The 12,756-nt window shown below is 44.1% G+C and overlaps 1 protein-coding gene across 1 annotated transcript in view; it reads left to right on the top strand.

Moving 5' to 3' along the window:
* Srp68 (signal recognition particle 68) overlaps positions 1-12,756 on the top strand; it is a 31,085-nt gene that overhangs the window by 15,713 nt on the left and 2,616 nt on the right. Inside the window, exons 9-13 of the mRNA XM_090350341.1 lie at positions 1,303-1,401; positions 5,593-5,657; positions 9,431-9,587; positions 10,319-10,413; positions 12,011-12,140. Of these exons, the coding sequence (XP_090206467.1) occupies positions 1,303-1,401; positions 5,593-5,657; positions 9,431-9,587; positions 10,319-10,413; positions 12,011-12,140 (546 nt within the window). The remainder of the gene's footprint in view (positions 1-1,302; positions 1,402-5,592; positions 5,658-9,430; positions 9,588-10,318; positions 10,414-12,010; positions 12,141-12,756) is intronic.

Below are 12,756 nucleotides of genomic sequence, written 5' to 3'. Positions count from 1 at the left end.
GAGGAAATTTTTTTTTTTGGTGGGGGTGAGGGGTTCACACTGGAAACTAGAAAAAAAAAACCATAAGAGTTCTTAAGAGATGAAAAGAAGTTTTTCTTCAGTTCCTTCAAAATATCTCTTAAAGGAGTAGATGTATTGGCCTTTTGTGATGCCTTAGAGGTCATTAAATGTTAATGCTTTCTACAGATTCTGTGTTGGTTTCTGCGGAAAGTCAAATACAATGATGGAATGTTGATGTTTGAATTTCACAGAGGATCTGCCAGTAATGCAGGTTTCTCTCCTTTCTGCCTTTCCTCTATTCCCACCTGCTCAGTCAGATTCTTTAGGATGAAAATGTGGTTTGGCAGGTATTCATTCAGTTAATGAATCACTTTCCACTTACCCCAGCTGTGTAGCAGAAGGTGGCACCTACCCAGGACTTATAGAGAGTCTGTCATCTCATGCTCCTCAGTTCTTAGCGAAGCCATGATATTGATTTGTGATGCTTATTACTTGGTTGAACTAAAAGAAATTGAGAATTGGCACATTAGGTCACATCTGTCAAGAGCAATTCTGTTGGAGGCTGGAAGTTTGTCCTAGTGGTAGAGTGCTTGCCTAGCAGCACCCAGGATTCAATTCCTCAGTACCACATACATAGAAAAAGCTGGAAGTGGTGCTGTGGCTCAAGTGGTAGAGCTCTATCATTGAGATAGTGTTCAGGTTCTGAGTTCAAACCTCTGAACTGTCAAAAAAGAAAAAGTTATTCTGTTGGCATAAAATAGAGTGCAGCAGTTTGTTCTGGAAAGAGAAAAGGAAAGAAACTTGTGGTATGCCATGTTTCAGCATGAGGGACCGTTCTCCAAAGTAGTCTGTGAGCACCTGTGCACCTGTGGGATGCCAGGTGCTGGTCTTGACCATAAGTACAAGCATTGGAGGAATGTTTGATGCTAGGAAAATAAAGCAACAGCTGTCTGACATAGTTTCAGATCACTTGAAAACATAGCTTTTTTCAATCCTTTCATTTTGTATAGTTTCAGCTTCCATGTGAATGATAGGTAAGTAGAGAACAGTGAGGGATTGGAGGTGTGGCTTAGGTGGTAGGCTGGCAGCCAGTGAGTGAAAGCAAGCATTAGATACTGAGTTTGATTCTTGGTCTTAGACAAAGAAGAGAAAAGTGACAGTTACAATGAGCTCTGATTGGGAACAGGTGTGTGCACACGCACATGTGCACGTGTGGTGTGGGAAGATCAAGCTCATATTCTGCCCTCCTTCAGACTGAATACTAGGGTTTGCTCAGTATCTCTCTGTTCTGCTCTGGTCTAGGCTGAAAGCGAAGAAACCAAGGAGCGTCTGTTTGAGTCCATGCTCAGTGAGTGTCGGGACGCCATCCAGGCTGTGCGGGAGGAGCTCAAGCCTGATCAGGTAGGGCCATCAGCTCAGCACCCCTTGTCCTGGACTCAGGAACTCCTTAGTCTGTGTGGTCCCAGTGCATCATTCTGTTAACTACTGGGCTGTTCAACAAGGGACCCTGGACTCCTCAATATCCCGTTCTTTACCCAACTTTCCACTTGTGGTCAAATCCTTACCTTGTTTCTTCTAACATTAGCACTGCAATCAGTTCAAACCTGGAAACTGAGAACTTCAAAACAACAATACTTAGTCTCCCTTTATCATGTCTTACCTGTTTTCAGTCGAGATAGGTCTCAGTCAAATTGGGCTTGAATTTGCAATCCTGCCCCAGCCTCTCAAATACTGATAATTCAGGCAGGTAGCACATACCTGGTTTCCACTTGGTGTTTTGTTTGTTTGTTTGTTTGGCCAGTCCTGGGGCTTGAACTCAAGGACTGAGCACTGTCCTTGGACTTCTTAAAGCTCGAGTTCTACCACTTCAGCCACACAGCACCACTTCCACCTTTTTCTACGTATGCGGTACTGATTAATTGAACCAGGATCTTTGTGCATGCTAGGCAAGCACTCTACCACTAGGCTATACTCCCAGCCTCCTTTTCTTAATGCAGACTTCTAGAAAGGTCTTATTGCTTAAATTTTCCTAAATGACATTTAAATATAAAAAGTCCAGTGATTCCCCTCAGGTTTCCAAACGTTTATGGTGATGTACCCTGTGACGCTGAGTGAAATACGATGTTTATTTATGAATTTATGCCTTATTGTTTCACTGATTTGTAACATATAATAATGCATTAAAATAACATTGTGAGTTCTAATTTTCTTCTGTTCCACTCTACTTTTGTATGCCTGGCTTTCAAGATCACTGGTCTGGCATGCAGACTCCTGCAGCAGGTGCCAATCTCTGTTGGCCTGTGCTTTGCTGTGTCTCAGGTCCTTTGCATCAGCCTCTCCTTTCTCCCTTGCTCAATAAGCCCTGAGTGTCCTCTTTACATCCATCTCACACCTAAATAATCTATCCTTCTTCACTTAAGTGCCACCTGTTTTCCAACACCCAACTCACAGATACCCTCACATCCTATTGCACACAACACAAACTCTAAGTGCCTGGCCCTGGCAGCTAGTTTCTGCTTGGTAATTCATGAAGTATTACCTTTAAAGGTTTGTGGATTTTTTTTTTTCCAGAAGCTGGGATTTGAACCTGGAGCCTTGTGTATGTTAAGCAAGTGCTCTACTAGTGTGCTACATACCTATTGATTCCCTCTCCCTGCCCTTTTTTTTTTTGTCCTTGGGGCTTGAACTCAAGGCCTGAGCAAGTCCCTGAACTCTTCAACTCAAGGCTACCACCCTACCCCTGGAGCCACAGTGCCACTTCTGGTTTTCTAGTGGTTCATTGGAGATAAGAGTGTCACGGATTTTAGTGCTCGGGCTGGCTTTGAACCTCAGTCCTCAGATCTCAGCCTCCTGAGTAGCTAGAATTATAGGCATGAGCTGCCATGCCTGGCTTTTCCTTCAATTTTGTTTTGGAACAATCTCAGTAAGCTGCCCAGATTGGTTTTGAACTTGCTATCTCTTAGCTACCTCAGTAGCTAGGATAATAAGCCTGTATCACCATGTCCAGGTAATATTATTTTCTGTGTGTACCAGTACTGGGACTTGAGCTCAGGACCAGGGCACTGTGCCTTAGCTTTTTTGCTCAAGGCTAGCACTCTACAGCTTGAACCACAGCTCCACATTAAAGTATTTGCTGACTAATTAGTTGTAAGCATCTCATAGATTTTTTCTGCCTCAGCTGGCTTTAAGCTATGATCTTCAGATCTTAGCCTGAGTTGCTATATTGTTGTTGTAATATACAAATAGCAGTATATACCATATTTGATTTTTTTTCCCCCCTTTTGCTTAAGGCTAGTCAGAGTTCTAACACTTGTGCCACAGCACCACTTCTGGCTTTTTGGTGATTAATTGGAGATGAGTCTCATGGACTTTTCTGTGGGGCTGCCTTTGAACTATGATCCTCAGATCTCAGCCTCCTGAGTAGCTAGGATTATAGTCGGAAGCCACCTGCACCCTAGAGAGGATCACAATTTGAAGCCAGCTGGAGCAGGAAGGTCTGTAAGACTAGTTAATTAACAAAAAGCCGGTTAGCGGTATGGCTCAAGTGGTAGAGCACTAGCCTTGAGCACAAAAGTCGAGGGACAGTGGCCAGGCCTTGAGTTCAAGCCCCAAGGCCAGCACATACACACAAAAAGGTATTATGGTTTTGTCTCAAAGCCTCATTTAGGAACCTTTCTACACTTGAGCTGTGCCTCAAGCCCTTTTTCCGTTCATTATTTTTCAGAGGTTTTTTATTTTTGACTGAGCCAGTTTGAACTGCTGTCCTCCTGTTTACACTTCTTGGGTAGTTGAAATTGCAGGCAAGTGTCCACTTGCCTAGCTTTTTATTAGTTGAAGTGGGATCTTGAGAACCTTTTGCCTGGACTGCCTCCAGTTCTCATCCTCTCTGTCACAGTTGTTCAAGTATCTATGATTACAGGTATGAACCACCACACCCAGCTCAGCTTAACTATTTTTAAGTGTACACTTTAGTGGTAATGAATACATTTATAATGTTGCATAACCAGTACCATCATCCATCTGTATAACTCGATTCATTTTGTACCACGGAAACAGCATAGCCATTAAATAATTGTAGGCATTGTCTTGGACATTTTATTTGTGTAGCTTTCCTCACAGTTAAAAACATCACAAAGAAAATATATGTTTTTAGTGTCATCTGCCACTACCTTGAGAGAATGTTCTATAAACTGCCGTTACGTGTTCTGCATGCTCCTTCATCCACTTAATTGCTGCCTCCCTTCCTCCTCACCTTGAATTCACAGCAGTTGAGCACACACTACAGAGTGAGATGAATGTGGTGCTGCTTTCCTAACGCTACCAGTCATTATTTATTTAATTTGTTTATTTAATGTATTTACTAGGGTTTGAACTTGGACTCACACTTACTAGACAGGGTCTTTACTGGTGAGGCATACCACCAGCCATGTGGGGGTTTGTGTACACATATGTGCATACGCGTGCATGTATGCTTATGTGTCAGGACTAGGCTTTTCACTCAATGCTGGCACTCTCCCACTTGAGACACACCTTCAGTTTGGCATTTTGTTGTTAATTGGACATAGAATCTGGAGGACTTTTTTCTGCCTTGCTGGCTTTGAATCTTGATTTTCCAGTTTTCAGCCTCCTGTAGCTAGGATTGAAAAGCATGAACCCCTAGTACGTTTTATTTTATTTTATTTTATTTGCATTTTTTTTATTGTAATTAGTAAAAGGGTTACATGATATTTGCCAGATAGAAGGTGCATTAATTCACGTACATTGATACCCTTTCACATGTCTTGGTACCCATTCCCCCCCCACATACCCCCCACCCGTCTTGGTTTTCCCCCCTTCCCAAGCCCTAGTACGTTTTAGAAGTTACTTTTCTTGCCAAGTTGTCCTAGAACTTGTATCTGCACAATCTCAGCCTCCTGCACAGCTATGATTCTAGCTGTTGGTTGGGCTGTGTTCCTTTTGGAAGCCAAAGGAAAACCTAGAGAAACCAATCCCAGTATCCTATGGCTTTTGGGGGCTATCTGCATTCCTCATCATTAAAACAAGCAGCTCAGCATCTTTTTTCCTCTGCCTTTTGCCTTCAGCCCACCATGTTCTCTTCCATTTCCCTCTGCCTGCTCCCTCTAAGAATCTGTGGCTACACTGAGTTCACCCAGGTTATTCAGAGACACTTAGTCATAGCTGTAGAATCTACCATGCCCAGTGACATCTCCACAGAGTCTGGGTGTGAAGATGTCGCTGTCTTAGGGACTGTTATTCTGCCAGCTACATGAAGCAAGCTGAGACAGTATGGCACAAGGACTAGAACTTGAGTCTAAGATACAGACACAAAATGCTTGGGCTTAGAGTTGGAAAACATCGGGCAGGAAGCCTTAGCTGTCCACTGCACACAGTTGTCTTACTCAGGGACAGTTTTTAGGTGCCCGAAATGTGATGAACCTGACACTGGCTCCTGCGTTACTAGGTCCTGACTTGGAAAGACTCCACGCTGCCAGGATCTCTTTGTTGAGAGCGCCTTGAGGACCACACCAGGGAAGGGGGATAGTGAGAATGAAAAATAAAGAGTTTTGCTTTTTTACCTTTTGCTTTCTTCAGAAACAGAGAGATTATACCCTTGAAGGGGAGTCGGGGAAAGTGTCTAATCTCCAATACCTGCACAGGTAAGCGTTATTTTATGTTTCAATATTATAAAATGTGGGTTGGGAGTTTGGCCTGGCAGCATGAAGACCTGGGTTCAGTTCATCAGTACCACATACATAGAAAAAGCCAGAAGTGGTGCTCTGGCTTAAGTGGTAAAGCGTTAGCCTTAAGGAAAGCCTAAGGACAGTGCTCATACCCTGAGAGCACAAGACCCAGGACTGGCAGAAAATAAATAAATAAATAAATAAATAAATAAATAAATAAATAAATAGAATAATACTATAAAATGTATCATTGGAGCAAAAGAGTATGTTTTGTACACCAAATAATACTGATGCACACAAGTGCATTTTATCATATAAAAGCATGTGCTGCATTTGTATACTTAATATATGATTTAAGATTTTCTCATAGCTTTAAGGCTGGACCACACCAGTAACTTTGTGGTTCCTTGCAACCTCTGCTTTGGCTTACTACTGTCCTCTTCTAGAGCTAACCATTCTCTCCTTCCCTCTGCCAAGCTCTGGAAATTAGTTCTCCAAGTTCTTGAATGTTTTGAAGTTGTTTATGATCTCTTCCCCATTTCCTTTCAACTCAGGTTTCATTCCATTTTTTGAGTAAGGTGAAGCTCTGCTTTTCTCTGAAAGGATGATGTTCAGGACAGTTTACTGGCTACTCATGCTTTCTGTACCATCTGTGGTTCATTTTCTCTGCATGTGCTGCTTCTTGAGACTCCTCTATTCTGATATGTGTCTTTTTTGTGTTGGTACAGTGCTGTGACTTTATACTAGAGGTAGAAGAGATTACCCTTGCCCAGCTTTTTTTTTCTTTTTGGTACCAATCCTAGGACTTGAATTCTGTGCCTAGGCGCTGTCCCTGAACTTTTGTGCTCAAAGCTGGGCACGGTGACTCACTCCTGTAATCCTAGCTACCCAGTAGGCTGAGATCTGAGGATCACAGTACAAAGCCAGCCCTGGCACTAAAGACTGTGAGACTCTTATCTCCAATTAACCACTAGAAACCAGAAGTGGCACTGTGGCTCAAGTAGGGTGATAGCCTTGAGCTGAAGAGCTCAGGAACAGCTCCCAGGCCCAGAGTCCAAACCACACAACCGACCCCCCCCCCAAAAAAAAAAATCAACAAAAAAAAAATGAGTGACTACTTGAGCCACAGTTTTACTTCCAGGAGGGGAAGGGGGAAAAAAAAAAACAGCTTTATTTTACTTGTTTATTTTTGTCAGTTGTGAGGCTTGAACTCAGGGCCTGGTTGCTGTTCCTGAGCTTCTTTTGCTCAAGGCTAGACCTCTGTCACATTGAGTCACAGTGCCACTTCCAGTTTTCTGGTGGTTCATTGGAGATAAGAGTCTCGTACCCTTTTCCTGTTGGGGCTGACGTTGAACTACATTCTTCAGATCTCAGCCTTTTGAGTAGCACCCAACTGATCTTTATTTTTTTATATTAAAACTGCCAGTAGTATGTTTAATTTATTGAAACTATTTAATCAAAGGTTAAAAAAATATCAGCTGGTGCAGGTGGCTCATGCCTGTAACCCTAGCTACTTAGGAGAAGATATGAGTGGACTTAGGTAGCCAGGCTCCCATGGGCTTGCCACCTGTAGTCCATAAGCTTTCTCTTCACCAGGCTGCACTTGCTCCCCACTGCTTACCTCAGTAGACATTTTATGTTCCTGAATCAGGGGTCTCCAGTGAAGCTTTGTGCTCAGCCTCTCAGGGGCCTCTTTTGTAGGGAGTCTGATCCTGCTGCACAGTGATTGTATGGCTTTCTTTAGTGAAAACTCATCCTGTGGACCATGTAGGGTCAGCCACCAACTCCAGTGGTGGTCAGGTCTCCTTGGACCACAGCTGCAGCAGCTTCTGTGTGGCCAGGGAGTTGAGCCCAGCAGACACTTCCCCAGGAGAGCCTGTTACACGCAGAGCACCCACCTCCTGGAGCACTCACTTTTTAAGAGAAAGCCTCCCTAATAAACATTCAGTCTTACACCCTAGAACTTGCTGTAGAAGGAGTCTGGCTGGTTCTTGAGGTACCCTCAGATATCTTTATTATTGTCCCCACACAAACTAGTTGATTTTTATCATGATTATTAAGGTGGTGTGAAGAGGAGTTACAGTGATTTAGGTTAGGTAATGAGTACATATTTTTTTTTTTTGGACATTTCACTTTTTTTCTTGCTCTCTTCCAATTTCTCCTTCCTTTATCCACATAGAAGTTGTATTATTCACTTTTAACATAGTGTCTACTGAGTACCACTGCTGCATTTGTTGATACCTTTTTTTAATGGTACAAATCTGTGCCTTCCTTGTCCATACTTTCAGCTCCATTCTTTTTTTTCTTTTTTTCTTTTTCTTTTTTAATTGCCTGGGGCTTGAGCTCAGGGCCTTGGACTTTCTCAAGGCTAGTGTTCTACCATTTGGAGCCACAGCACTGCTTCTGGCTTTTTCTATGTATGTGGTAGTGAGTAACTCAACCCAGGTCTTCAGACATGCTAGGCAAGCACTCTACCACTAGGCCAAACTCCCAGCCCTTCAGCTCCATTCTTTTCTGGCCAATTTGCATGTTGATTGCATTGTTTCTTCTCTGCTTTTTGTGATTGAATCTCACTGTATATCTAGTTAGCTAGAAGCGTCTAGAAACAACCACGAATCAACTGTGCTGCCTTGGAATTTCCTCACTTAGAATTTTTATCATTTTTAAATTCAATCTCTCAGAAAATGTCAGGACACACACAATAGAGACAAAGTTCTTTCCCAAATATAAGCCAAAATGGTAGATCCCTGTTCCATCTGAAACCTTGAGAGCAGTCTTTAGTACCCTCATTTCTGTGAGCATTCTGGTCTTCAGAACTCTCACCAGAATCTCCTGTCAAGCACTACTCACAGCAAAGCATCCAGGGCTTCTCTAGCACTTCTACAAACTTACAGACTCCTCCATAGCCATGTGCAAAGACCTAAGAACCCACAAGGTCCAGCTTAGTCACGGCAGCAACCTTGTTCTCCAACAGGTTTTCTGTATAACTTAATTTTTGCATTGCTGTAACTAAATACCTGGCACAACAAGGGAAAAATGATTTCCTTTGGCCCATGGTTTTAGAGGGGAGGGCATGATAGGGCAGAACAGTTTGCCTCATGGCAGCCAAGAAGGGGCAGGCCTGGGGCTTTCACTGTCTCCTAAAACTCTCATCAGATTATGAATCCATCAGGGGATTAGTTTGTTCATTAGGCCTGAACCCTGTAATCTAATCATTTCTGGAACACCACTATAGGCATACCTAGAGGTGTGCTTTACGAGGTGTTTCTCAATCATATCAAGTCCAAATCAGGCACCACAACTCACTAAGCATGGAACTGGTCCTTTTTTCAGAAACTGTCTTCATCCCACAATTTGATCCTAGGGATCAAACCTAGAGCCTTGTGCACGTTGGGCAAGTGTTCTCCCACTAACCTATGCCTCCCTCATAGCCTATGGGTCTTCTTGAGAACAAGCCATGTGTCATGGCAAATTGTAGTTCTGCATTTCTTATCAGGTAAATGACTTTCAAAACAGAACAGGCACTATCCTTTCAAATTAGGAGCTCGGTGGCTCCTGAGAGAAGAAAAACAATCACGCTAAAATCAGCAGTCATGGAAGATCTCATTCTGGTCTCCTCCAAGTTTGTTACTGAGCCACGGTCAGGTTACAGGACCCAGGAGCCTGTGTACACTTCCCTTAGATCAGTCCCCACTCATAGTGAGTACTCTTCCCCAGCATAACCTGAGCTGACACATGATACCTTCCAGCTACCTTACCTACATCAAGTTGTCGACAGCGATCAAGCGTAATGAAAATATGGCTAAAGGTCTGCAGAAGGCGCTGCTGCAACAGCAACCGGAGGACGACAGCAAGCGCTCCCCTCGGCCCCAGGACCTGATACGGCTCTATGACATTATTCTGCAGGTAACCCTTGCAGGAGTCTGGGAAGGCGAGTCCTGCACTTGTGTTGGACAGAAGATAATTTGCCTCTGCATAGGCAAATGGTTGAGAACGCTGGGGGAAGACTGAGGACCTGAGCTAGTTTAATCTACTCAGCCCATGTATCACCCACTTGGAGGTAGAGAGATAATAAACCCAGGGTATCCCTCAGTGCATCCACTGCGAGTCCACATGACTCAGGCCTTGGTTAGTGGTCTGTTAATATTGTGCATAACACAAGGTGTCCTTGTAGCTGCTGAGTGAATTACAGTCAGACTGGAAGTCTCCTTCCTGCCCATGTGCTCCAGAAACTCGTCACAGAGGGGCTTTCAGGACTATGGAAGGGTACCAAGAACAGTTGCTATCAAGTTACTTTGTGGCATGGCCCGCTTTATTGGGTGTAGACTTTTTCCCCCCTCCTTGTACCTTTTTCTTTCCAATAATTGAGTTTCAACTCAGGGCCTTATGCTTCTTGTAGAGCTGCTGACTTACTATTTATTTAAGCCATGCCTCCAGCCCTGCTTTTTGCTGTTCATTTTGGAAGTTGAGTCTAATGAATTTTTTCTACCTGGGCTAGTATTGAACCTCAGTCTTCCAGATTTTATTTAGGATTTTAGGTGTGGTTTCTTGGCACTCAGCTTACTTTAATCTGGTCTTCTGGCAAGAAATAATCTAAGGGCCTTCTCATGGATTTTCTTGTTGCATTTGTTGTGCAGAATCTGGTGGAATTGCTGCAACTTCCTGGCTTAGAAGAGGATAGAGCTTTCCAGAAAGAAATAGGTCTCAAGACCCTGGTGTTCAAAGCTTACAGGTAATGTCCCTCGAGCTGGGCAAAAATCTGTAAAGTTAGGGTATGTCCTATCCCAGGGAAGTTAGCGTTGTTGGCATTTGTCTGTGCAGAGAGTGCCCAGCCCAGCCTTTCACAAGAAATTGCAGCCAGTAATCCTGAGCATCCCTTGTTTATTTGCATGGGTTTGGGAATTAAGCTTCCTTTCAAACTGCATTCCTAGGCAAGAGATTATCATGGGGTAGAGTGCTAATTAGCAAACCAGAGCAGCCAGGCCAAAGAGCCTACACTGAATTTGGATAAAGTTAAATGTCTGGACTCCTCGCCCCCCTACCCCCCCCCCCCCCCGCCCATCATGGGGTTTGAACTCTGGGCCTGGGTGCTGTCCCTGAGCTCTTCAGCTCAAGGCTGTCGCTGTACCATTTGAGCCATAGTGCCACTTCTGGTTTTCTGTAGGTTAGTTGGAGATAAGAATCTCACAGACTTCAGTGCCTGGGCTGGCTTTGAACTGCAATCCTCAGATCTCAGCCTCCTGAGTAGCTAGGATTGGAGGTGTGAGTCACCAGCGCCAGGCTTGGGGTTTCTTAAATGAATCTGCTATTTGGAAGTGGGCTGTATAACAGAGGTTATGATCCAGGCAAGATGGAGTAGAATGATTTGCTCCTCACCTCCTTTTCTGGCCCTGGCCTGTGGTCTTGGGTTCCCCAGGGGCCCGTCTCTACTTATGTGGCCCTTTTGTCCTGTTAAGGCTCTGCTTGGCTTTTTTGTTTTTTTTTTTGTTTTTGTTTTTTGCCAGTCCTGGGCTTAAGCTCAAGGCCTGAGCACTTTCCTTGGATTTTTCTCAAGGCTAGAGCTCTACCACTTGAGCCTCAGCACCACTTCTGGCTTTTTCTAAGTATGTGGTACCAAGGAATAGAACCCGGGTCTTCATGCATGCTAGGCAAGCACTCTACCACTAGGCTAAACTCCAGGCCCTGTTTGTTTGTTTTTGTTTTCAATTCTTGGTTGGTTGTGGGGCTTGAACTTGGGGCTTGGGTGTTGTCCCTGAATTCTTGCTCTGCCATTTTGAGCCACCGCACCACTCTCTCACGGACTTTCCTACCTCAGCTGGCTTTGAACTGCAATCCTTAAATCTCCAGCCTTCTGAGTAGCTAGGATTACAAGCCACTAACTCCCAGCGCAGCTTTTTGTGAGCCCAGGAGATTTTTGGTTAGAACCTTTTTTGCTTTTGGCTTTTGAAAGAGGGTGAGCAGAGAGAAATAGTTGTGGCTTAAACAATGAATGCACAGTGGTGGGTGAGATTTTGGCTTGAGGCAGACCACATTCCTCCCCTTCTCCTTGTCCGCCGCTGCCGCCATCCTCCTGTGAAGTAAGAACAGCCCCTTTGTAGCCACCAAGTGAAGTACGAGATCCTATGTGGCCCTGTGTGGCCGTCTCCCAGGCCAGGAAGGACCTAGATCAGCGAAGCAAGCCTGGGTGTTGCTAATGAGGGATGGGGGGATTACCCAGTAATTTTGGCTAAAAATCCTCTTTCCAAACTTAAAATTAATGCCAGAGTACAAGGAAAACCTTGGTTTGGGACAGTCATGTAAAATACTATGGCTCTTTCCCTCCCCATCAGGTGTTTTTTCATTGCTCAGTCCTATGTGTTGGTGAAGAAGTGGAGTGAAGCCCTGGTCCTGTATGACAGAGTCCTCAAATATGCAAATGAAGTCAGTTCTGACTCTGGAGCCTTCAAGAACAGCCTAAAGGTGAGCCATTGGCCCCTCCTTGTTTCCAGGCCCAGAAGCTATGTAGTGAGGAGGTGCAAGGGCCTTGGGTATAGGCCCGGCAGAGCTGCTTCTTAGGCTGCTTTCCCTGGTACTCTTGATGTGCACATTGTGTAACTAACTCAGAATGTTCCCTGCCTAACGAACATTTAAGTATGATATAGAAAGCCAGAGCCAGGCGCTGGCTCATGCTTGTAATCCTAGCTACTCAGGAGGCTAAGTTCTGAGGATGGAGGTTCAAAGCTAGGGCAGGAAAGTCCATGGAACTCTTTATTTTTGATTAGCTATCAAAAAGCGAGAAGTGAAACTGTAGCCTTGACTATTAGCCTTGAGTAAAAAAGCTCAGGGACAGTGTCTAGGCCCTGAGTTCAAGCCCCAGGACCAACACATACACATAAACATGCACATAAATAATCCTGTGTATAATCCTAGCTGTTCAAGAGGCTGAAATCTAAGAATTGCAATTTCAAAGCCAGTCTAGGCAAGAAAGTCTATGAGACTCTTATCTCTTAACCATTAGAAAAAAATCAGAAGTAGAGCTGTGGTTCAGAGTGGTAGAATGCTAATGTTGAGCAAAAGAGCTCATGGATAAAACCCA

Source organism: Megascapheus bottae, chromosome 17 (assembly GCF_031878675.1).
Source record: "Megascapheus bottae isolate mThoBot1 chromosome 17, mThoBot2.hap1, whole genome shotgun sequence".
NCBI classification, from domain to species: Eukaryota; Metazoa; Chordata; class Mammalia; order Rodentia; family Geomyidae; genus Megascapheus; species Megascapheus bottae.
Note: the sequence above shows the minus strand (reverse complement) of the source record. Positions and strands in the feature narration are given on the sequence as shown.